We start from the raw sequence: 25,974 nt of genomic DNA, 5'->3' as shown, positions 1-25,974 counted from the left end.
TGGGGTGGGGGACAGTGCATCTTCAGAAACTGGCTGCAGAGTGCATTGTGGGACCTGTTGAACCAATCCCTCCTGAAACATGGTGGCTAGTGCATGACTCCAACCCAGACTGATTTTGGGTTTGTTAGTTTTTTCTGCCTTCCTCAATTTCCTTTTTTGGTTTGCCTGCTTGAGTCTATCAAGGACTCCAAGACCAGCAGGCAGAGGAAGTAGATAACCTTGGCTTTGATTCCTTTCCTTGAGCAAGCTGTATAAGGTCTCTAAGCCTCAGTTGCTGCATCTGTAGAATGGGGATGACAATACTACCTCCTTCACAGAGTAGATCCCCCTGGTGGCTCAGACAGTAAAGAATCTGCCTGCCAATGCAGGATACAGGTTCGATCCCTGGGTTGTGAAGATCCCCTGGAGAAGGAAATGACAACCCACTCTAGTATTCTTGCCTGGAGAATTCCATGGACAGAGGAGCCTGGCAGACTACAGTCCATGTGGTCGCCAAGAGTCAGACATGGCTGAGTGACTAATACTTCCACTTCACAGAGGTAGAGGTTAGACAATGTGCACATTGTCTCACACATAGTAACTCAACAAATTGTCATATACTCTTTTATGCTAAGATTGAATATTTCTTCCGATTCTGAATATTTGCTATAACCTCATATTGCGACAGAACCTGGTGTGTTACGTTCACTAAATCAGGATGACTTTTAATTACAAATCAGTTAAATTAGGAAATTAGTGATTTAGCAGGAAAAAAGAAAGGCAATCTTTAAATATTAATATGCCCAGCATCGTAATTTCAGCAGACTAAGTGCTTGACGGATATTTTACGTAACTTACTAAACAAAGTAAATTTCAGGTTTGTGAGGTTGTTAAAAGAATATTAAATGTGTTTTCATTTTTTCCAAAATACTTGTCCATCTTGTGTGGAAGCAACAGAATCCTGGAGTTAGGGGAGAGGTTCTTTACAAGCCAGAGGAATTGACTTTAGAAATGGATGCAGGAAACTCTATAGTTGTGATCATGGAGCAAAAAGCAACATTTTATAGCCCAAAGAATTGTTAGAAAATAAGGTCCCAGGCCTAGGGGAGGATAAATTTTCAGTGATGATGTGATAATATTTGGGGACAGTTTTTTTTTTAATTTATCTTTTTAATTACAAAAGTGATAACTAGGTACCCACTTTGAATGTTTCTGAAGTGTTTAACATAAAAAGTGCAAATCTCCTACTTCTCAGAAACAACTGATGTTAACATTTAAGTGTCTCCTGACCTTATCCTGTGACAACCCAAATAGCTGTACACTACATATTCACATGTGATTTTAAAAATTACAAACATGGGATGCTGTTTTACAAATTGCTTTTGGGATATTCTCCAGGAATCTCTTAGGCCAACATTTCCCAAAGTGTATTTGATGAAATTCTCCTCACTAATGGTATTCTGAGAAAAAAGAGTAATGTGGTCAAGTCAGTCCAGGCCTGTGGTTAAGTGAGTTCAGCCTAAGTCCCCCTCTTGATGATTCACAACGTGTAATAGCATATTAAAGGCTCTGACAAGGCCTGCACTAAAGAAACCTAATTTGATTTTCTTAACAGGGTTTCCCTGAATTCTTTTTGCTAGCACATTTTAACCAATGATAGGTTTTTAGAAGCGCTGTTTTAGGCATTCCTTACCAACCTTCCCTCCACCTACTCCTGCTTCTCCAACTGCAGCCTCATGAGGTAGGGAGGAAGTAAAAAGCTCATTCATTCATTTAATTAACAAAACTTGTGCTCCTACTAGGTGCCAAGCATGTGATAGATGCTGAAGCTCTAGTAATGTGTAGATTCTGCCCTGGGAGGCTCCAGCACAACCCTGGTATTAGTCACATAGGATGGTGTGCACCTGGGCCTGTGGAGCGTCAGCAGAGATCCTCCACAGCTGTGGAGCCTGGGAGGAGCAGCTCAAATTATCCCCACCCCTTCCGCCCGACCCTTCGACAGGTCGCCCATCTCCCCCCTCAACTTCACTAGGCTATAAATAGTGGGGCCTGACCCAGCTGGCGTGATGCCACGTGTTTGTTTTTTCTGCGTGTGTCAGCGGTGCTCCCAGACCACTGGGCTTCACAAGTTGGGGAGAGCTGACGGGAGTTGGGGTCCCATGCTTCCAGCAGAAGACAAAGACAGATGGTTGGACTGAAGCATACTTCAGGTTTCCAGATTGGTATTTATTTTAAGTTTTAGGTGGTTTAAAAGAGCTTTCTAAGTGAGGAAGATAGGGGGTGGGTGAAGGAATGAATGTGTATATTTGGGGGTCAGAGAGGTGAAGAAAGTCTGTTTGTATGAGGTCAGATAGGAAAAAAGTAAACTGTCATGATGCTGAAGCATACTTACCAGCTGGAGAGCTGGAGTTGTTTGTTGTGTTAGCGCACATGCACACACACACGTGTGTGTGTGTGTGTGTGTTGCCTGTCCTAGAGGCACTGAGTGTACATGCCCAGAGCAGGGTGCCTGCGAAGCCTGGGTGGCAGGGTCTGGCCCCTGAGGTATTTTACCTGTTGTTAAACCTCTTTTTTTTGAAATACCAGGGGCGCATCTGCAACAGGGATCAGACTAATGGAAGTCCTTCCTCAAGTAACCCTAAAGGAAGTTACTCAGATTGAATAAGTTGCTGTCATTTATTAAAAGCTGCTTAGTACCAATTGTTACTCTAGATAATTTGCTAATGTGATGTTTTTGCTTCAGCATTCTTGTGTGAGAGATTTTATTGTCCCGTGTCAAAATGCCTCCTCCTGAATGTTGGAGTCAGGGTTTCCTGCTTGCAGGAGAGTCTAGGAGAGACACTGCCAGTTTCACAGTGCATTTGGTCAGAGGCCAACTGAAAAGAGGCAGCTTCTAATCCTGTCAGGGCCCTGACTTAGCAGTTCAGCCATTTTGCCCTGTGGCTCAGCTTTTCAGTTGAATGCTTCAGATTTCCTGCGAGCATGCACAAGCTTGTTAAGGGGGGGCATGTGTGTCTGTGTGTTAGGGGTTGATGTGTGAGTGTGTGTCCATGTGTTGGAGTTGGGGCTGGTCTTGCCCAGCACTTGGCTTGAATCAGCCCCAGAAGCACACAGGTCAAGAAGTGGCAGCCTGAGTTTCATCTCTCTGGGTCACAGAACCTGAGACCAGTTGTGAGTCTTGAGGAAGGTACGGGTGTGGGGCCTTGGTTGCTTAATCATAGGAAGGGGTATGGAAATCAATTGCAGGTGGCCACTTAATTGGAATTGGTGGTAATTATGCTGCCTAACAGAATAAATCAGTATTTTCAACACTCCTCAAAGTCCTAAGAAAAAGTTCCCTCTTGACTATGTGACTACACTTTTCTCTCCTCTCTCCCATACCCTTTCACTTTTGTGTCTCCAGTTGTTATTTATTCACTCAGCAGGTGTTTGCTGAATACCTAGTGTTAGACACTGAAGATGCCCCTGTAATAACATCACTGGCATTCCTGATCCCCGAAGCCTTTGGTCCAGTAGCCAGTAAGCAATTAACATGATGGCACTTCCACCGATAAGTGCAGTGTGACAAGAGCTGCTGGCCCAACTGCTGCTTGACATAGAGTGGATACTGGGGACGTGCCTAGTGAAGGGAAGCCAGTTTCCTTGGGTGCCTGCTTCTCACACTCTCTTCCCCCCTCCTCCTTGGCAAGCCCACCTCCACCCACCTGATGTTTGAATGCTATAACCGGGAAGACCCTGTCCATCTGCCAATGCAGGAGATGCAGCAGATTGCAGGTTCCATCCCTAGGTTAGGAAGATTCCTGGAGAAGGAAATGGCACATGCGCTCCAGTATTCTTGCCTGCCAAATTCCATAAGCGGGGGAGCCTAGCAGGGCTACAATCCATGGGGTCTCAGAGTTGGACACAACTGACCATGCACGCATGTATGCATGGGATCCTAGAGGAGGGCGATCTCAGACACCCATGCATCTCCTTCCCAGCTCAAGCTCTGCTTTGCAGCAGAAGCAGCCCTCGGGGTTCAGATCCAAACTCCAAGGACCAAATGGAGTCAGAAGAGATCTTGGAGGTAAGTCTTTACAGCTTAGCAAGCATTCATTCACATAACAGATTATGTGTCCAGGAGAGAGACTTGCATAGAAATAAGGTACAACACAGTTTGAGAAGTGTCAGTGACAAAGCTGAGGCTTCAGAAGTCCTCATAGGCTTCCATTAGCTCTAAGCCTCTTACCTACCTTAAGGGATGTATTTTGACGAATCTCCCAGGATTATGCTAGGAATGAGCATGGATGATGGGAAGGGGGATTCTTTTAGGACTTGTGAAAAGGACTAAGTTGGAGGACTAACTTGTGCTGTGCTGGGCCTGAGTGTACATGTGTGTGTGTGCATGTGCTCAAGTGTGTGCCACATTTTTTTGTTGTGACTGATGCCTTTGCTAGTAGTTCTGGTTCTTTGCCTGCAGTTTTTAAAACCCAGTCTGTCTTTGATCTTTTCTTGAGGCCCTGCTGCATTGAGTAAAATAGAAAGATGTTGTCAAAGTGAACGTTGACTAGGTTCCAAGTTCTTTAAGGATGGAAAACTGCCTGGTTTTCTCTCCATCCCCTCCACTCCCATACAGTGCATGGCACCTAGTGGGTGCTTAGTGTGGTTTTGCTGAACTGACCTGAATTCTGCCCTAAGCCCACCCTGGGACTTGTACCTCTCGTCAGGAGTGACTTTGGTGTTGCCAGCTGTTTTATCTGCTCCACTCAACATGAACGCTAAGCAGAGCAGCCTTGTCTGTCTTACTCTTCTTTGAAGCCAAATCCTGTTATTTTCTGGATCGTTTGTGAAAAATGCCCTTTCTGTGGCTCTGTGTGTGTTGCCAACTTGCTCTTGGGTGTATTTCCTGGGATAATACATCCTATTCTTCCCAGGGCTCCATTGTCTCAGTGGGCACCTTTCAGCGGAATCCGTATTCTGGCCTTCTGTTCAGCTGGCTTATGATAACAGGTTTATGTTCACACATGGCTCACTTGTCCGAAGTCCTTTGTTCTAAGAGATAGGACTTAAGCTGTTACGATCTGCCTTAAGTGCCCTTCAGGTCTGAGACTGGTTTATGTACTGTTGGTGCAGTCTACTGGAGCTCTAATTAACTTCTTTTACATTGGATCTCGCACCAGCCATGTACATCAAAAGCCCTGGAGGTGGATGCTCCTGTTTCCTGTCCAGTCACTGTTAACCATTTTACTTTGTTTACTTGTGTGGCTATAGCCTGGGCCATAGGCTGTAATTAGAAACAAGTAGGTGCAAAAAGGAAAAGGTCAGTTTTCATTCCAATCCCTAAGAAAGGCAATCTGAAAGAATGCTCAGACTACCGCACAATTGCACTATCTCACACGCTAGTAAAGTAATGCTCAAAATTCTCCAAGCCAGGCTTCAGCAATACGTGAACCATGAACTTCCAGATGTTCAAGCTGGTTTTAGAAAAGGCAGAGGAACCAGAGATCAAATTGCCAATATCCGCTGGATCATCGAAAAAGCAAGAGAGTTCCAGAAAAACATCTATTTCTGCTTTATTGACTATGCCAAAGCCTTCGACTGTGTGGATCACAATAAACTGTGGAAAATTCTGAAAGAGATGGGAATACAAGACCACCTGACCTGCCTCTTGAGAAACCTGTATGCAGGTCAGGAAGCAACAGTTAGACCTGGACATGGAACAACAGACTGGTTCCAAATAGGAAAAGGAGTATGTCAGGGCTGTATATTGTCACCCTGCTTATTTAACTTATATTCAGAGTACATCATGAGAAATGCTGGGCTGGAAGAAGCACAAGCTGGAATCAAGATTGCTGGAAGAAATATCAATAATCTCAGATATGCAGATGACACCACCCTTATGGCAGAGAGTGAAGAGGAACTAAAAAGCCTCTTGATGAAAGTGAAAGAGGAGAGTGAAAAAGTTGTCTTAAAGCTTAACATTCAGAACGCTAAGATCATGGCATCTGGTCCCATCACCTCATGGGAAGTAGATGGGGAGACAGTAGAAACAGTGTCAGACTTCATTTTTTTGGGCTCCCAAATCACTGCAGACGGTGACTGCAGCCATGAAATTAAAAGACGCTTACTCCTTGGAAGGAAAGTTATGACCAACCTGGATAGCATGTTAGCAGAGACATTACTTTGCCAACAAAGGTCCGTCTGGTCAAGGCTATGGTTTTCCCAGTGGTCATGTATGGATGTGAGAGTTGGACTGTGAAGAAAGCTGAGTGCCAAAGAATTGATGCTTTTGAACTGTGGTGTTGGAGAAGACTCTTGAGAGTCCCTTGGACTGCAAGGAGATCCAACCAGTCCATCCTAAAGGAGATCAGTCCTGGGTGTTCATTGGAAGGACTGCTGCTGAAGCTGAAACTCCAATACTTTGGCCACCTGATGAGAAGAGCTGACTCATTGGAAAAGACCCTGATGCTGGGAGGGATTGGGGGCAGGAGGAGAAGGGGATGACAGAGGATGAGATGGCTGGATGGCATCACCGACTTGATGGGCATGAGTTTGAGTAAACTTTGGGAGCTGGTGATGGAAAGGGAGGCCTGGCATGCTGCAGTTCATGGGGTCTCAAAGAGTCGGACAAGACTGAGTGACTGAACTGACTGAACTGAGGTGCAAAAAGAGCATGTGGGTTGTTGTGGCTTTATGCGCTAACCGGTGAGGTTGGAGGTGGACTCCATTCTGGGGCTGGGAGTGAGGCGAGGGTCCCACAGGGGTTGAGGGTGTGTTTTCCTTTCTATAAACACTTCTCCATAACTTCTTGTCCCAAATGACCTGCTGTCTGACAGGGATCTTTCCCTTTTCTCTGCGAACAAGTAGAGACACCACAGAGAAATTATCATCATTATCATCATTATCATAATCAAGAAAGTGCAGAGAGAGGGCATAAACGAGGGGGATGGCAGGAGAGGTTATTAGCTTAAATGATATAAATGTTGACTAGTGTTGGGTGGAGATGGAGAGGCTAGAATTGTCTTGCCACAAACGGGAATTATAGTACCGTCTGAGGATCTCCTATCTCATCAGGCTGTTGTGAGGTTCTGTGAAGCACTATAGAATGTAAGTATTACTGCTTTTTTCCAACAAAGAATATTTCTTGATCTTCTGATGCATGTGTTGTAGGGCAGCAACATCACGCCGTTGCTTCATTGTGTACAACTTACGAGGAACAGTGAGCAAAGAGAACATAGCACATGTGCCTGGAGTTCAAATGCAACATGTCCTTAAGTCTTAAAGGACATTAGTCTCAAAGCCCACCAGGTGGCAATGCCGCTGTGTGAAATTAGGCCTGCAGTGTGTGGCTTTCGGGAGAAAATACTAAGCAATTTACCCAAAGGCACCCCTATCAAGGGTGCAAGTGGCAGAGATCCTAGCCAAACCCAAGGTTTTTCAGTACCTGATCCTACAGAGTTTCAGTGTTGTCACTTAGTAGAGAAGCTCTGTCTATGATACAAATTTCAGATGAGCCCTAATGTCCTTTTGTGGTAAAGCATCAAGAGGGGTTTTAACAACCTCTCTCCCCATCTCTAAAGGGAACAGTAGCACTCGCTAGACTGTGAAAGTGATCATGTGTGTGCACTCTAGCACTGGGCTGGGCACAGAGTACATGCTCAGCATATTCAGTGGCCTTATCCACATCTCTGCTCTCATTTTTCCTACCCTCCCCATGCTTTCTGTTCAGGCCTGAACTTGTCCTCTTTCTCACTTAACAGCTTGCTTTCTCCTTCCCCATCCCTCTCTGCTTGCCTCCTTCCACCCTGGCCTCAAGCTCAGGCCATGTTGACACTGGCTAGATGAAACCCAATCACAGTATCGTCCTAGATGAGATTCCTTGCAGTTCAGGGACTGCAGGAAGCCTGAAGTTTGAGGCTTAGTTGGATGTTTGTTCTCCTTCTTATCTCTTCTCCCAAAACAAGGAAGGCTCTTGAGTGAAACCTCAAGAGCATGTGCTGGGGCACTTGGCCTTCCACAAGGACGGACTACTCATTCAAGGGCCATTTGGGTTTAAAAAATAAAGGCCACCATTAAAGTCATTTCCCTGTAGAAAAACCCCTTGGTTCCACCACGATAAACGTCTCTCTGTGCATTCCTTCTATAGGTTCATGGGTCAGATTAATGTTTTTTCTCAACCCCAAATTTCTAATCTGAATAAACCCTTTAGTTCAGCAGACATTGACTGAGCCTCTAGTGTGCCCAGGCTTTTCTAGGTCCTGGGTTACTGAGATAAATTGGACACATCCTTGCCTTCAGGAAGTTTATATTCTGGGAAAAGAGACACATCACAGACAGACAAATCCACATATCATCATGGAAATGTTGCAGTAGGTGTGCAAACTGCTGTGGAAGCTGGGATGAGAAATAGTCACTGGAGGCATTATACAATGATGTGGAAGTCAGTTTTGAAGGATGATGAAGGGAAGAAAATGGTTCTGGGAGAAGAAAAGTGTGAAAAAGCAGCTTGCCCAGGGTTTAGGACTTGTGGAAGGAAGACAAGGGGAAGGTTGATTGCAGCCCAGTTATAAAGAGCCTGCAAAGTTGTGTGAAGGAGTTTGAACCTTAGTTAGTCGTATTTCAAGTTTTGGAAGCTATCAAAGATGTGAGTCTTATTAGTTGATTTGCTTGTTTGTTTTTAACTGAACTCAAAAGGAGAAAAAAATCAGTCCTAATTCCCTTCACATTTTCAAATCAACTGCTTTTATTTGTTTCATATTCCCTTCCAGGCCCCTCACGCAAGTGCTTGAATGCTTTTAACAAAATGAGATCTGTTTTTTCCTTAATATCTTCTAAACATTTTTCATATTGCTACTTGATCTAATTATCACTTTTAATGGCTGCACAGTAGTCTATCGGTTATTCCACCTTAACTTATTTAAATCAGTATGGTAGAGTGAAAAGAGTTTTTAAGAGTCAGCCAGACCTCATTCAAATCTTAACTCTCTGGTTTGCCATCTCTGTGATCTTGAACAAAATATTAAATCACTCTGAACTTTAATTTCCTCATTTATAATAAGTTGGTTGTACACCTACTATACAGGGCCATTGTGAGAATTATATCAAATCAGGCAAATTATGGATTGTGGCCTATAGGAGGCATTGCTTGGTGAATGGTAGTTGTTCACTTGTCATCTTTACAAATTGTAAAGATGACATCTGTTTGGTTGAGCTTGATGTTCTAGAAAGAAGTTAGGTGACAATGTGGAGTCTTGTTAGTTGGGCAGAGGAAAATCAGGGAGCCAGTTTGAGGGCCCTCAACATGCACTGTCTGATACACAGTAGCCACTAACACATGTGCCTACTGAGTGCCTGAGTGGTGGCTAGTCTGTGCTGGTCTGTGTAGTAAATAGATACACTAGATTTAGGAGACATGGTATAGGACAAAATATAAACACTATTAATAACTTTATATTGATTGTGTGTTGATAATATTATGGATATATTGTGTTAAAAAAGATATTATAAAATGATTTCTACTTGATTTTTCAGTGTGGCCACTAGAAAATTTTAAACATTGTATGTGGCTTACATGGTGCTTCTCTGGTTGCTCCAACCAGAGTTAGAGTCCACAGGACCAATCAGATACTGGGGTAGGGAATCGGGGAGTGGTTGGGGGAGCTCAGAGACAAGGATAAGTCCCAGGTTGGGCAGCTAAGTGGATGGTGAATCGTTATATTGTTTTAGGTAAGACTGGGAAAGAGTAGATGGGTTTGAGTCTGTGTTTGGAGAAGAAGCAGGTCTTTATTGGGGATCCTCTGAGCAATGAAATGAAAAGTATTGGTCTAGACCAGAGGAAGCTGTCCCTGCTTTCCTGAAGAGCTGCCATTCTGGTCTCTCCACATCACACACGTCGTGGTGAGATTACTGACCAAAGTGTTCACTGCTGGGAGGGCTGGGAAGAGCGTGGCTGCTCTGCTGAGCTCCCCAAGCACTCCAGCGCTGATCTGTACTGGAACCCCAGCCGTTCCCACTTGCTCCTTTGTGGTGACCCCCAGGTGTTCCCATACACTCGTCTGTAACACATGCAATGTGTGGAGTCAGAAAAACCAGGAATAGGACTCTGTTCAGGAGTCTTCTGTTCCAATAGGAACAGAAGTTGGAGGGGAAGGTTGCTCTGCAGGGAGCGCAAGTGCCCAGGGTCCTGGTCAGCCCTGTGCAGTTGTGTGTGTCTTCACCTACTCTGGTTCGCAGTCTTCAGACCTTTATGAGTCCCTAATTAATGGATTAGATGGATACGATGCTGAGACTGACTTCTGGGTAGCATTTCAGAAGACCAAATGCTATTTAGGTTTTAGAACTAGGAATTGAAAGTGTACCTGGCTCTGGAAATATCCACTGTACCATTTCCTGAAGGGTTGCTGAGATACAGGGCCTTGGAATCAAGATAAAAGCAAAGAAAAATGATGATAACTTTTATATACTCTCCTACAGTCTTGCCCAATTTCACCCCCCCCCCTCCCGCCACCAACCTGCCCTGGGGGTTGAGCTTAAGAAACCACAGATTTTTTTGATGGCATTTCAGTGGGGAGTAGAATAGAGCAAGCTTGGAGGACAAAAACAAACCACAGCAAGCACTGGCATCTGCCTTGGTTTGAACAGTTTTATCTGACCTAGCCTGCTTGACTTTAAGCAAGGCAGATGACAAAAGGCCCATATAGTAGGTGCTAGCATCATTCTGGCAGGGGCAATCCTAGCCAAGGTGCAGCAGCATTTTGCTTTTTTTTTTTTTTTTAAAGCCATTGTTACCCACCCAGACCCTGCTTGTAGTTGTCAGTTGGGTTAGGAGTTTCAAGTTCTTGGTTGGGGCTAGTACAACTCTAGGAGCATGTACATGGTTCATTCCTTCAACCACCATTTGCTGAGCTCTTCCTGTGTGCCAGACCATGGGATTAAAATTTCAACTGTAGGAGAGATTGTAAAAGTTTTTATAGCCTTTCTTTGGTTTTATTTTCTATCTTGATTCTAAATTTGTGATTTTTCACAGTCACAGAACAAAAGTCTATGTTTCACAACTTATAAAACTGATTCTTTATTCTTTAGGAATTCTATCAGAGCTTGGGCACCAATTTCATTTTTTCTGAGAAGTTGAAACATACTCTGTTCTCTCCTTACCATCTCTCCCCTCCTTCCCTTCTCAGCCCTGAGGAAAGATCACCTCTGGTCTCAGGGAGCCCCAAATCTCACTTCTGGCTGATATACTCACGACAAGGCTTCATCTGCTAGACAACCCACTCCATTGACTTGGAGGCCCCATACACCTTTAGTTTGGCTGTGGCAGACCACAGCCAGCACCAGACCAGCCAGGGGAGAAAGTGGACCTCAGCTTGGCAGGCTGGTGTGTCCTTTACAAACCCCCCCTGCAATTTATTTGTAAAGTGGTTTCATCCCATTGCAAAATCTGTGACTTTTTCAAGGCAACTGTGGAGAGCTAGGAATTGACTGCAGGCTTGACAGCTCGGGGAGGAGGTAGGTGTTGCTGACTTGAATGCCCTTAAATTGACTGGGATGGGTGCTGGGGGATAGGTAGGTAGGGGTGGGTACCTAGGCATAGAAAGCTGAATAAACAGGAAGGATTCTGTGGTCCGAGGCCCCGGTGGACCATGCCCACCCACCACACTGTCTCTCCACACGTGCACGGACTGCGCACACCTGTGACACCATGTGCCCCAGACCCTGCACAGATGCTGCTCTGCTCTCTGGGGAGCTCCCACTCCTTACCTCTTGCTGCCAACCCCAGGATCCGTCTCAAAATCACCTCACTTCCTCCCTCCTACCTTTCTACCAGCTCAAACCTCTCTAGATTAGAGCTCTCTGGGGACCCAGTCCTTTTAAAAAGAAGAAAGAAAGAAAGAAGGAAAAAGGGAGAAAAAACAGAAAGAAAGAATGAAACTGGACCGAAGAGGCAGTGGTGCCTTGAGTTATCTCACTGCATTACAATGAATATGGACTCTATTAAGCTCCGTTCTGCCTGTTAGTGTTTCCCCGGGCAACACAGCCCCCATATGGCAAGCATGCAGCAGATTAGGGGAGGCCCCTGGGCCTCATTGAAGGCTGGGGGGCTTGACTGGCAGTTGAACCCCCTCCACACCTCCCCCTACTCCTCACACTTGACACTGCCTGTGTTTATATAAAGCAAGGAGTGGGGGGGCCATTTGGAAGGTTTTTGTCCTGGTCTGAGAGAAGGGAGAGGAGGCTGGAGGTGGGGGCGGGGGTGGAGGGGGTTGGGGGGGGGGGTGGAGGGGGTTGGGGGGGGTGGGGGGCAGCATTGTGGAAGACTGTAGAGGTGGAGTGGAAGGGATAGGAGAGGAGGAAAGGCCTCATAAATATTCAAGAGGAGCCCTGAATGGAGAGAGAGAAATAAAGCAGATGGAATTCGTGTTAAAGAACAGCACAATCACCCTGTTTTGAGCCCTCCAAAATAAAAAAAAAAAAGAAAAGGGAATGGCCTTCCAGGAGTGTAGGAGCTGCGTTTATCCAATTAGCAGGGTTGTCAAATTGAATTTATATGGAATAGGGGTGGGGGGAGTGAGAAGTGAGTGTGGAAGAAAGGAAGTGATTTTCCTTTTCTCTCTTTTTCCACTTTGGCAATAAGGTTTTGTAGAGTTTTTCCCCCATCTTTCTCTCTTTAAAGGTAGATTAAAAAAAAAAAACTCTATGAGGAAATGAGGCCATTTCAGGAAAAGATACATGTGGCAAAGAAATGAGATCCCTTAGTAACTTTTTCGTCATACAGTGGAGGTGGGAGAGGATTAAATTGTCCAGTGGGCAAATCAAGAGACCAGACCTTCTCTTTGCTTGAAGGCAGAAGTAGCTTCTCTGAGGGGGATTCCTCCCAGATACTGTGTCCAGACTCTTCCTTTCCCCTTGCCTGGATGGTAAAGGAATCTACCTCCCAGAGAAGAAACTCTGTCCATGTTGGTTAGCATCTTGTTTTAAAATTTTGGGTTCGTGTCAATTGGGATTAGCTAATCTCCTCAAAATGCCTCTGATTATATACTCCCCTTCTCAGAACCATCATAGTTGCCTTCTGCTATGATGTTAATTTCCATCTCTTCTTTGTAGTCTTCTGCGCCATGACCCAATCTCAATTTCTTCCTTGCCCCTTTTCATTCCTCTAGAATGGTCCCCAAAGTGGGGTGCAAACTCCAAAGGGGAAATACAAGATATTCCATTAGGGCACTGGAAGAAAATAGTAGAGATTCTTTTAAAGGTTTATTTCTGTCCACAGAAGGAATAGAAAAGACATTCCATTTTTCTGATATTTAGTATCTGAATTGACAATCATGTTTTTAGTCTATACATTGGGCAGTGAGAAGGCTGACAACAGGGACCTCAGTCCATTAATCATTCACTCCCCAGCTCTCCTATTCTCTGTTAAGTGGATTTGCAGATTATATTATTTAGTTTTAACTAAATTAACCCTCACAATCTCTTCAAGCCACTTGAAGAGATTGCTGCAAAGAAACTAGGTTGAAGAGTATGCTGATAATCCAGGCACTTGCAAACAGGATGAAAACAGCAGAGCTGACCCTTTTGAAGTCACATTAGGAGGTAAAAACAGTAACAGTGGAATCACATCTGATGAGAACTCAACAAATTAATATTCAAGCAGTCCCTTTGAAAGAGATTACATCCATATCATTAATGATGAATCTAATCCTAAGTAGGCTTTCTTCCTTAAGGTACTAGCTTAATGATATTATAAGACAGTCGTGATTAACATGTCATTAAAATATGGTTTCACTTTTACCTACTCTTAAATTTTAGTTTGGCAGTGTGTGTGTTTTATTTGTAAATAAATATATGTGTATTAGGGATATTTGCCCAGAATATTTTTCTCATGAGGGAGCAAAATCAGAAAGGTTAGGAGATCACTGTTGAAGAGAAATGTCTACTTGATGCACCAGCCTCCAAACAGACCTTTCCCACCAGGTTAGTGTCACCCTCCGCAGTGCCCTCCAGCTCTTTACATATGCATATCTCAGAAAGCCCAGTTTCAAACCCACATATCCAGAAAAACTTTTCCTAAAGGCCTAAAATTGAAAATGCTTTCCTCCCTCTGATTTCATTTACCACTTCCCATTTATGACTAAATTGGTGACTGACCCATTAAGGTTTTGGAGTAAATAATACTGAAATTGTTAGATGAGAGTAATCTCAAAACTTCAGTTGTTCTATGCAACAATGATTTATTCTCCTGTCGTAGACTGTGCTGTCTTCTTCCATCTTGTAACTATGCTTTCTGAAACATGGGATGTGGTCCATTGGCAATGGAAGGAGGGAGAAGCAACCCCTGTTCTTTAACTCTTAACTGTCTTGGCCTGAAAGTAACACAGAACATGCTCACTTACACATCAATGGATGGCACTCGTCTCATGGTCATGTGGCCCTAAGCCAACTGCAGAGCAGGCTGCGAAATGAGGAGTTAATGGATATTTGCACTGATTAACTCCTGTTCCAAGCTTTATTTTAAGCTTCTCAGGACAGAATCCATCTTCTAGTATAGTACCTTGCATTTGTTGTTGTTCTGTCGCTAAGTCATGAGTGACAGTGACCTCGTGGACTGTGGCCTGCCAGACTCCTCCTCTGGTCTCCACTGACTCCCAGAGTTGGCTCAAATTCATGTCCACAGAGATGGTCTTCTATAGGATAGGTCACGGTGATATTTTTTTCTTCCCAGTAGTTATAATAATATCACAGTACACATAATTTTTAATAGAAAACACATGCACAATCTTTGGATAAGGAATAAGCTAGAAATATATCAGAGGCTGGCCAGAGCATGACTCATACTTAGGACCATCTAACCACTGTTGTTCTCCCCTATGTGATCTCAGAGTGGTCTGGGTAGATGTTCCATATACTAGTTTTGAATTGTATTGCCTAATGTGTTAACCACTAGCCCTATTGGTTAATGTAAAATTAAAAATTCATTTCTTTAGTCTTCCATTGGCAGGTAAAGAACCCACCTGCCAATGCAGGAGATTTAAGAGATAAGTTTTGATCCCTGGGTGGGGAAGATCCCCTGGAGTAGGGCACAGCAACCCACTCCAATATTCTTGCCTGGAGAATCCCATGGACAGAGGAGCCTGGCAGACTACATTCCATGGGGTCGCAAAGAGTCAGATATGACTAAAGTGACTTAGCACAGCAAACATTAGCCACACATAATTGCCACAAGTACCAGTGACTACCTAGCAGTTTGGACAGTACAAATATAGAACATTTTCATCATTGCAGAAAATTCTATCCAAGGCATTCTTGTGAAGAACAGTGAGAGATTGTTCTAGATTAGAATCTAAACAGTAAAAGAATGAAAATGACCACACAGAAAGTTACTGTTGTAGATAATGATCCAGGTAACATTTTTATGCATAAGGAAGTAAATTCAAAAACATTGTAAATTTGGTTCTAAAAACAGTTTAAAGCATCTGGTTAATGTGACCCAGAAAGTCTTTGGGAGGCAGTGTAAGTATAGTAAGAGCACTGGACTAGGTGTCGGGAGACCTGACTTGCAGTCCTGGATCCCTATTCTTAGTTGGAGACTGTCCATCAGCTTCTCTGCACCTGGCTTTCCTCATTTAGAACACCAGATACCTGTTAGGCGTTCTCCTGAGGTATTATCTTTTCCTCATGCATGCGTGTGTGCTAAGTTGCTTCAGTCATGTCTGACTCTTTGCAACCCTAAGGACTGTAGCCCACCAGGCTCCTCTGTCCATGGGGTTCTCCAGGCAAGAATACTGGAGTGGGTTGCCGTGCCCTCCTCCAGGGGATCTTCCCTATCCAGGGATCAAACCACTTATGTCTTCTGCATTGGCTGGCAGGTTCTTTACCACTAGCGCCACCCAGGAAGTCCTATCATTTCCTCAGGTCCCTCCTAATTTAAAATATTTCCCTTTAGTTACATCTGTGAGTAAAAGCTTTTTATGTTAAAAAAAAATTTTTTAAAGCCCTTTCTTAAATGCTCTTCATGGATCTGCCTACAGTCATGTATCCAGCTGTCTGAGAATTCAGTTCACTTGTTTGCCCAAGGTTTCCCCAGTGTCACTCCTCTGTGCACTAGGATCACCCTCCTTCTTGAGACCGAGGGCTGCTAGCCCACACCCTCCAGGCACTCAGCATCACCTTCTCAGGGCAGAACTTCTCTCTGCCTTGGGAAAGGCCTGTCTTAACTCCCCAGAGTTGCAAACATACGGAAAAAAAGGTAACTTCAGGTCAAGAATAATCCTTTTTTCATCTAGCCAGCCCCCATCAGCCAACGGAATCAGAACACTGTCAGATCCCATTCTTGCCCCTGAAAGCGTGTTTCTAAGAAAGGCTCTCGTGCAGCATTGGCGGTAGAGTGGTGAGCGCAGCTGCCTTCCAAAGAAGGAAGCTCTGTGTTGTCTACTGCTCTCCTGTGCACCTCCTCCTTTTACTGGTCATGGGACAGCCATAGGGGGTGTTTGGCATTTTAGATGGTGGAGGCTTCTCTCTGCGAGAGCTACAGTGCATGGCTGACCGGGGATGACATGTGGCCTTGGGTGCCCCTGCCTCACTTTTGCTTCCGCCGGCCCTCTTGGGAGAAGGTGGAGCTGGCCTTCTCCAGCTGATGATCGACTCTCGGTTGTTTGTAATTTTCTCTCACAAAATAAATACTCCAAGGCTGTAATTTCTCGTGCTTGGTCTCAACCTTAGACATGTATTCTGCTGTTGTTTTTGGAAAGTTTCAGAAACGTCTGCTTGGAGATTATTTCAGTGGGAACATGTATGTCAGCAGTTCAGCTTCTCGGATGCATTTTCTTTTACTTTTCGTGTTCAGATAACCCTTAAAAATAGAAAGTACCTAGGCCTCAGTGAGGAAGTCATGTCAAGAATTCGTTTTCCCTTCGCTCTGCTTCTGATTTTTTTTTTCCTTGCTCTCTTTTCCTGAGAATATGCAGAGAAAATAAGAAGGATCTACACAGACTTTGTATTGCCAAGAAAAATAACAGGCCTTACTGTTGCCTTCACCCAACTTTGAAATTGTACCTAGTTCATTTCACAGTGGGACAAAGTTACACTGCAATTAGGTATTCCAGTTAAGCCTCACTTGCCTTTTTTATCATTAAAAAAAAAAAAGTTCTCAGAAATCCATATTTTTGCAACTATTTTTCTAGACCAAGCCCTCTAGGTCACTTGGTCCAGGAAGTAGCTCAGTTTCCCCAGCTGCTGAATAAGATGCATAGGCTGCGGGGATCCCTCCACCTCCATACTGTTATCAGTTTCTCTTTCACATGAAGGAGACCCCACGTGTCCTCTTTGGGCTCATTGAGGGGTACCTCCTTACAACCCTGTCATGGGGATTCATGAGTTAACTCCTTTCTCCCTCTTTGGACACCTGCTTCCTCACTCTCCTCGATCCCCAGCTACATTCTTTCCTCGTTGCTTTTAAAAGCAGGATGGTGTGGCTGGCACCAGTAGTGAAGTCTGTTTCCATTTTGAACCTTATAAATCATGCGGGGTACAGAAGTAACAGGAATTGTTTGGCTGGTCCTCGTTAAGCAGGAGGGGGTCTAGGCTGAATTTCCTCAGTAAAACCTCTGTCGCCTTTACAACCCAAACACCTCCGTGGCCACCATGCACTAGGATAAGAAACAGCCGTTCTCTTCTCCTCTGTCGGCTTGTCTTCTTCCTGCCCTTTATTACTTTGTCTTCATTCTGTCTCCCTGCCGCCTCCTTCCTTCCCTTCCTCCTTTCTTTCTTGGGGTATGGAAAGAGCAGGTCATGAGCAAGCAAGTTCCCTAAAATCCTGTAACTGGTCACTCATGCCATATTCTAGATAAATATGTTATTTCATTGTGGGAAAGTAGAGAATTAAAACTAGTATCTAGATGATTAGTATCTGGACACCAAAGGCTTGTTTTTTGGTTTTTGTGTGTGACTGTATTAATGAACTTTTCCTTGAACAAACAGGGATTCAGAAATCTGAAAATTAAAATCTTACACTGTTAAAATTCCTCATCGCTCTACCTCATCCTGTTCAGACTCAGGTCATTGAGCACCCACTGGGTGCAGAGAGCTGGTAGGAAAAAACATGAAAAGGCTACTATTGTGGTTAAAAGCACAGAACTTTGGAATGAGCCCAACCTGGTTTCATTCCAGGCCTACAGTTATACAACCTTGGGCTAGTTACTTACCCTCTGGAACTAAATTTCCTTACCTATAAAATGGGGATAATGGTCCCCATCTTATAGAGTGATTCTGAAGATTAAAAGAATACCTCATGAAAAGAGCTTAGCTAGGTACCTGGTAGTGGTTACAGGCATGCCTTCCCCAGTCATGCTCGCATCCTTAGCAACTTTCCTTCATTTCACTGTTCTAATGGCATGGATCTAGTGGATTGTCTGGAAAAGAGAAGAAACTCTCTCTACACCTAGAAGAAAAATACTTGTCAGGAAAAGTTTAATATTTTTCTTTCAAACCTCTTTTAGAAAATGTTCCTGTCCTTTTCCAGAACAGTGGAGGAGACTTGGGGGGGGGGGTGGTCCTCTGCTATCAAGGATACGAGGCAAAGGGAAGGATTAAAACTCAAGGAGAAAGGACTCTTTCCTAGAAAACATTGCAAACCCCAGTGTAGAGCTGGGTTCAAGATCTGGTTTGGAGGGGTGCTTGTTGGGCAGAGCTATATAGCCCCGTTCACTCAGCAGCCAGGTGAAAAACTGAAGAACCAGAGGAACGTGGAGAAGGGGAAGGTTCAGGCAGATCTTAGGTACTTCCTAGCACAGAGCAAGAGCCTCAAGCCCACCCTTCAGCCCCTGTGTGAGGAGTGATGGGGGTTGAGAGGCCCAAGATGGGCTCTGACACCAGCCCATGCAGGTAGCCAGAACTCCAGAGACTGCAGAGCTAACACAGCTCTCAGTTCGGCAGCCTAACCCCCCCTTGAGTTTTCACTGTTGACTATAAGTTTTGGAAAGAGTTGCTGATTAGATAACTGGTCCAAAAGAGTTAGCACTTTGAATCTAAGTCACCCTCCTGGAAATAATTATGAAAACTGCCACATGTGCATAATTCAGGAAGATGCATCCACTGCCTAGGTCATTGTGATGCTGCCTTCGGGGACCCGAAACTCTGAAGTCTCCCTGCCTGATAGAATGTTGGCACACCTTCCACATTGGTCTCATGTTCTTTATAGAGCAGTGAAAAGCACAGAAGCAAGATTGTGGTTTAGGCTGTGACAGAAGTGTGCATACATTTGCCTCTCTGTGATTTTGATGAATCCTTTAAACACTGTAGCCTAAATGAGGCATGAAAAATAATATTGTGGAAGAGGAGGAATTAAAATTCTCAGCAGGCAAGAAGAGAGTGGCTGATAGCTGAGATCTGTCATCCAGTGGCTGGAGGAGCAGAGTAGTCTGGACCCCAGAGACATGTTCTGGGTGGAGGTGCAACACAGTGTCAGGAGTACAAACTTTGTAGAGATGGAAAACACTAGAATTTCAGCACCAGGGGCAGAGAGAACAGGGGCCTTGGCTGATATGTGATTTTTTTTTTTTTGGTCTGTGTTTGTGTCTGAGGGTGCAGACAAGCTGAGGAGGGTTGGTTGGTTCCAGGAATCAAAGAATGTTGACAGAGATGTTGGTGAAGAGCTGGTGTGAGTTGAAATAGATCTTTCATGAGCCTTGGAGACTTTAGGGATGTTACTTATTAGTCCTAGTAGTTGTATCAGTCGCTCAGTCATGTCTGACTCTTTGCAGTCCCACGGACTCTAGCCACCAGTTTCCTCTGTCCATGGAATTTTCTAGGCAAGAATATTGGAGTGGGTTGTCATTTCCTTCTCCAGGGGATCTTCCGAGATCAGGGATCAAACCCATGTCTCCTGCATCGGCAGGTGGATTCTTTACCACTGCACCACCTGGGGGTGTTAGTAACATCATCTAAATGAGGGATGCAGGGTTCATCCATTATACCTGTGACAGTGCTATGCACAGTGGTCCGTATTAGTGGCATGGTGTGCCACGTGGCCGTGGACACCTGGGTTCCTGCAGGAACATGGTGAAAATATCTGCCTCCTTTCCAGCATCGTTGCTAAACATTCACTGTCCTGAGCCTGGGACATGGCTTCAGGTCTCAGCCTCTCCATCTGCGAGGCTGTCCTGTCCTCGTGGCTATGAATGCCCTAGGCAAGGCTCTGGCGTTCTTAACATGACATCACCTTCCAACTCAGAGGGGCAACTTAGAAGCAGCTTATTTTAGATAAGAAATGGCATGTTGTGTTCCTTGGTCTTCCAGAAGTCCAGCCAGGTCCACACTTTGGATGTCACCACTATGGGGGTGTCCCAGGCTTTCTCACCACAGCCCTTTCTCTCTCTCTCTCACAGCAGAGCGTGGCAGGGGATTGTGGTACCCTTTGAGTGACTCTGGTGGCTTCGGAGACATTGGCTTTGGACCCTTTGTGACACAGCATGCCTCGTGGAAAGATGACGACGCAGAGAGAAAAGCAGCCCAAGGTCACACTCGCCTGCCTCCTCTTTGCTGCGGCAGGCTGCTTCGCGGACCTGAGTGAGTGTTTTCCTTGATTCCTCTGAGGCCCCCTGGGAGGGCCACTTTGCCCCTAGTGTCAGAGAGAATCATTTGACAAGGACCCTCTAAAAAGGCCTTCTTCCTCCTGGATTTCTTCCCACTGACCTGCTCAATAATATGAGATGAGAAATGAGCTCAATTATATCATATTGGTTGTTACTTTGCTGTTTTAATCATTTCAAACATATGCTAGGGAAGAATGACAGTAATAACTGAACTGCCTTTATTGAGCACTTATTATATGAGGTTACAGCAGGCAGTTTATGTGCATTGTGTGTAAGCTTCCCAGCAATGCTGTGAGACCAATATTATTAGTCCCATTTTACAGATAAGAAACTGAGACTCCAAAAGGCTCAGAAACGGTGGCACTGGGATCCAGATGCAGGTCTTATTCAAGTTTACAGCTTGAGCTCTTGTCGTCCCACCATACTGCCACTCCAGTCTACCTTCTGGGAACCAGGCCAGCTTGGGGACAGGACAGCTAAGGTCAGCAGAGTTTCTTCAGAGAAGGATCCACCCCTCTCTGGATGGCTCAGCTCTGAAAGGCTGCCTGGGTGCTGTGCTTCTGAGCACATCGTGCTGTCAGTTTCTTGGGGGGTGTCAATTCATTGCTGCATCCCTGTTCTTCCTCCAGATGAGGTTCCTCAGGTCACTGTCCAGCCTTCTTCTACTGTCCAGAAGCTCGGAGGAACCGTGATCCTGGGCTGCGTGGTGGAGCCCCCCTGGATGAACACCACCTGGCGCCTAAACGGGAAGGAGCTGAATGGCTCAGATGACACCCTGGGCATCCTCATCACCCACGGGACCCTCGTCATCACTGCCCTCAACAACCACACCGTGGGCCGTTACCAGTGTGTGGCCCGGATGCCTGCAGGGGCCGTGGCCAGTGTGCCAGCCACCGTGACACTAGCCAGTGAGTTCTGCTCCTCTGCCCACCTCCTATTCTTTCTCTCTTCCCCATCCCAATCAACATCCCCGTTAGCCTTATCATAAAAGGGGCCTTACCAGCTGACCTTTCTCATCAGAGAGCAGTGGCTGCCCAGTAATCTCCAGTGTCTGGGGGACCTTTGTGCCCTCTGGGTAGGGGCCATACCAGGAGTGACTGTCTATCCCTTGACATGGCTGACCTGTTTCTGTGGGCCCCAGAGCTGGGCCATGCCATGCCTTTCTATTTGGTCACTCTGTGATCTTAGATGGGGTGGTGCCAGCTCTTTGCTGCCCATCCCCCCACCCCCACCCACTCTGTCCTCACAGCAGTTGCAGTCAGAGCATGTACAGGGCTATGTATGGTCTGAACAGATACTGCCCATTTCCTCTTGGCCTCCTGCGTCTCTGAGGGGCAGGCCTATTCCAAATGCCTGGGATAGAAACAGTAGAACACAATGAAAAGGCAACTGTGTGATAAAGAGGGAAAGAGGAAGAGAATGAGACTGTTGGTCCAAAGAGGATGCCAGAAGTCTTCTTACTACCTTTCCATTTAATTACCACTTGGATATACTGTTGTGCCCAAGCTCAGTGCACACATTACCTGATTTGCCATGGGAAATGAGTTGGCTGATTAAATAAACTCCCAAAGGCTACAGAGCAGCCCCAACACCTGTTCTTATATGCTGAGTCTATGGCCAGGAAACATTTAGCCCTTGAACAATGCAGGGTAAGGGTTGCTGACCCTCTGGTCAGTTGAGACTCTACATATGACTCATAAGGGGTCCTCTGCATCTGAGGTCCAACCAACCTCTGGTCATGTGATACTGTAGTATTTATTATGGGAAGAGACCCATGGCCAAGTGGACCCATGCAGTTCAAACCCATGCTGTTCAAGAGCCAACAGTATTAAGAATTACTTCCCCTTCCCTGCTGGCCCAGTTGGTAAAGAGTCTGCCTGAAATGCAGGAGACCCTGGTTTGATCCATGGGTCAGGAAGATCCTCTGGAGAAGGAAATGGCAGTATTATTGCCAGTATTATTGCCTGGAGAATCCCATGGACAGAGGAGCCTGGGGGACTACAATCCATGGGGTCACAAAGAGTCAGAAACAACTGAAAGACTAACACTTTCACTTTCTCTGCTGGCTGAAGTGTAGGGAACAGGGAACCTTGTTGAGAGTTTAATGGTGTTTGGACTTACTCTTTGAGGTCTATGTCCCCTCATGACTCAGCAGTGACCCTTGTCCCAGACACCCTGCCTCCATATCACCATCATCATCTCCCTTGTTGATGTTGTAGTTCTGGGAGGTTGGGGGTCTGTTATGGGTCATACTAGAGGCAGGAAACTTATAAAATGCTCCTGAAAGTCAGCTGGGCTCCCTGAAGTGTGAGGCGTGAGTCCTGGAGGAGAGTGGTGAGAGCTGGGAAAGTAGAAAAGCAGGGGGGAAAAAAGACCCGTCATTGCCTCTGGTTTCCAGATGCCTCTGGCCTTTAGTCTGTGGGAGAACAGAGACTAGAACAGAGGCTGCCACAGTGTGCCTATTTTCTTGGGAAGCAGTCTAGCAGTCCTGCCCTCTGCTCAGAGGAGGGAGGGAGGAAGGCAGAGGGTCCCCAGCTACCCTCCTGGGGGCAAGGCTGAGGGGGGACTGCATCTTAGAGCCCCCCACACAGTGGGAGCTACTTTTCCTTTGTGGCTGCAGCAGTACTGACTGACCCTAAGTGCCAGACCTCTAGCGAGCAGGCTAAGAGTTCGGATTACGGTCAGGGTTCAGTGAGGGAGGCAGGCCCTGGGCCCCCAGCTGTGCTGGTGGGCTAGGGGAGGGTGCTTTCACAAGGGTGAGAAGGTGGGGAGGGATCATCTTGTCATAGAAGAGGGGCTGAGGTCAGAGCTACGCTTCTTCCCATCATACTTCTCTTGTGTATCTTTTAATGATAATTAAAATGGACACATAGAAAGTTTAGAGAAAGAAAATGTCTCCTCACCATCCTCGCAAAGCCACCGTCATTTTAAAGCGTACCCTTCTAGCCTTCATCTGTACCCGTATTTTTACAGCACTGAAGATAGTTACTATCTTTAGTCTCTCCCCTTTGACATTGTAGGACAAGCATTTTCCATTGGCCGTATGACCATATTTACATTTCTTGTTGAGTATAGGGTGCATCCAGTAAAGTACACAAAGTGCGCTAATCTCAAGTGAACACTGTCATGTGTTTTTCGCATGTACATTCTGTGTAACCACCTCAGCAGGCTCCTAGTTCGTCTGTCTTCTGTCGCCCACCAGAGCAGAGGCACAGTTGTGCTCGGCCCTGGAACATCCCAGAGTGACTCCACTCTAATGGACTGCACCCTTCTCCTAGTGCTGAGCAGGCAGGTCCTTGCCAGTTGTTCATCTTTACAAATAAGAGGAGCTTTTTAGCAATGTTTGTGCATTTGAAGGGGGCCACTGCTCCTCCAGGAGGTTTGCTACCCTGAGGTAGTCAGCCCTTGTCTGTGAAGATCCAGGAGACTCTATGACTTGGCCCACTCAGGAGCTAGGCTGCACCTTTCGCCGTCTGGAGGAAGGGAGAGCTGGAGAGTAGATGATTTATTTTGGAGCACTCCTCCTACTTCAAGGTGAATCTGTGTGAGGAGAGACAATTTGTAGCCTTTATTTTTAAAAAAATTCCTGGCCCCTCTTTCTCTGGTGCTTGAAGGGATCTGCAGTTGGCAGTGAGGACAAAGGGAAGGGTTTGGTTGCAACCCAAGGAGGCACAGTGAGAGAAGAGGGGGCTTGTGCAGAAGCCGAGGCGAGTCTTGTTTGAAAGCCAAGAGCTATTGGCATGTCACTTAGACATGAATCAGAAGGGAAATGTTTGGGCCTGACCAGAAGATGGATGGAGAAGTGCTGGAAATGGAGAGCAGGCCTGCAGGGTCTGTGTCCTGGGACACAGGGAGTTGGTGAACTGGAACTACAGCCTCCCAGACTTGGAGGAGGCAGGGACGGGGTGGCGGGAACGTGGGAGAAAGGGGTGCTGTCTTTGGGTTAACGCCATGGGGGATTTGGCCCAGACTCAGCAGCTAGATTAAGTTTCCGAAAGCACATTCCTGAGCAGAATAGGGGCTGTGTTTTGCCAGTTGGCTGGTGTGCGAGGGAGGCTGAGCCGGAGAAGGGATTACAGGAGGCACGGTCTGCATTCAGAGGCGAGGCGGGCAGCGGCGTGCTGGCGGGCACACACGCATGCACGCACACCCGCACTTGGTGTTTCAGGCTTCCTTCTCCTCCTCTCCTCCGATCTCTCCTGTGTGCATTCAAACATTTGTCCTCAGACAGAGCACGTGCTGTTTGACCTCCCTGGAAGGACGCTGCCTCCTGTGTCTTAGTGAACTCCTAGAGATCACTGGGGGCTTCCTGTGATGGGGGCTGGAACCTGGCTTGAGGATCCAGGGATATGGAGGAGGCTGCCAGCAGAGCTTTCCTGGTCTAGACCACTTTCACTCTGATGCCAGGGGGTGCACTTGAACTCCACCCCTGCCTGGTGGCATGAGGTAAAATGGAGCCACATGAAGCCTCAGTGGTGTGCTCCCACCCTCTCCTCTGAGTGGTCCTGCCCATGTGGAGACCTGCTGTCCTTCCTGCTCTCCTCTGTGGAGAAGTCTTTTTTCCTGTTTCACTTAAGCTTTCCTTGTGGTGAATCTCTCTTATTGCTAATGCGTCACTTCAGACCATCTTGTCTAATTCTTTTGAAATGTTTTTACTTTGATCTCCTTTCTTCTTCTTGCCTGTCTTTTCACAAGCTTGACACTCAGAGGCCCACCATTCCACATAGCTCTGAGGTTCCCACTCTATGCACCTGAACCAAAAGCAGACGTCACCCACGGATACCTCATTCCTTGATCTGGCCCCCAAGACGGCCTTAACATCATTCTCCATTCAGCAGAGCAAGTAATCATGACCAGTTCAGAGCCGCATGCCACGGGAAAGCTGTTTTCTGTCCCTTACCGCAGTTATCTACCATTCAGATAAACTCCTAATTTCTTTTTTTCTTTATCCCTATCTTTTAAATTAATTCTTCCAGCTATCCTATCATCCCCAGGTCCTACTCGAGTACTTGGAAATAGGCAGTAACTGAGTGGATGTTCTCTTTCTGGGAAGATACATAATTGGCTCTATGACTTCACACTGGCTAATGTGAAGTCTTAAGCTGGTGCTGGTTTAGTTGTGAGTGGATCCATAACCCCTTCTTAAGGTCTTTAAGCCCTAGGGCCAGTCAGAGAGTGATCTTTCTCTGGTATCAGAGATCAGACGCAAGGCAGTGGACAGAAGAGGTAGGAGTTTCCCTTCAGCAGCTGTCTCCATGACTCTGTGCCTTTGAGGAAAGGTCAGAAGGAGACAGGGGCCCTTTGTAACATAATTTAACCCAGGAGTGAAATGAAGAGCCAAACTGGTGTAATGGAAAAAAACATGAAACTTAAACCCAGGATCTTTTAAGTCTTAACTCTACCACTGAAGAGTTCATGTAGCTTTGGA

At 45.8% G+C, this 25,974-nt stretch overlaps 1 protein-coding gene across 6 annotated transcripts in view; it reads left to right on the top strand.

Annotated features, from left to right (window-relative positions):
* Positions 1–25,974, top strand: part of BOC (BOC cell adhesion associated, oncogene regulated) — an 82,903-nt gene that overhangs the window by 24,974 nt on the left and 31,955 nt on the right. For 4 of the 6 annotated variants that reach the window (XM_043874037.1, XM_043874036.1, XM_043874032.1 and 1 more), the window contains 2 exons: positions 20,340–20,520; positions 21,176–21,454. In XM_043874037.1, the coding sequence (XP_043729972.1) occupies positions 20,424–20,520; positions 21,176–21,454 (376 nt within the window). In that variant the 5' untranslated portion in view covers positions 20,340–20,423. Of the gene's footprint in view, positions 1–9,724; positions 9,738–20,339; positions 20,521–21,175; positions 21,455–25,974 lie in introns of those variants that run through there. The other 2 variants (XM_043874035.1, XM_043874033.1) reach the window with 2 other exon arrangements.

The sequence above is a fragment of the Cervus elaphus genome, chromosome 19 (assembly GCF_910594005.1).
Source record: "Cervus elaphus chromosome 19, mCerEla1.1, whole genome shotgun sequence".
Classification (NCBI taxonomy): Eukaryota; Metazoa; Chordata; class Mammalia; order Artiodactyla; family Cervidae; genus Cervus; species Cervus elaphus.
Note: the sequence above shows the minus strand (reverse complement) of the source record. Positions and strands in the feature narration are given on the sequence as shown.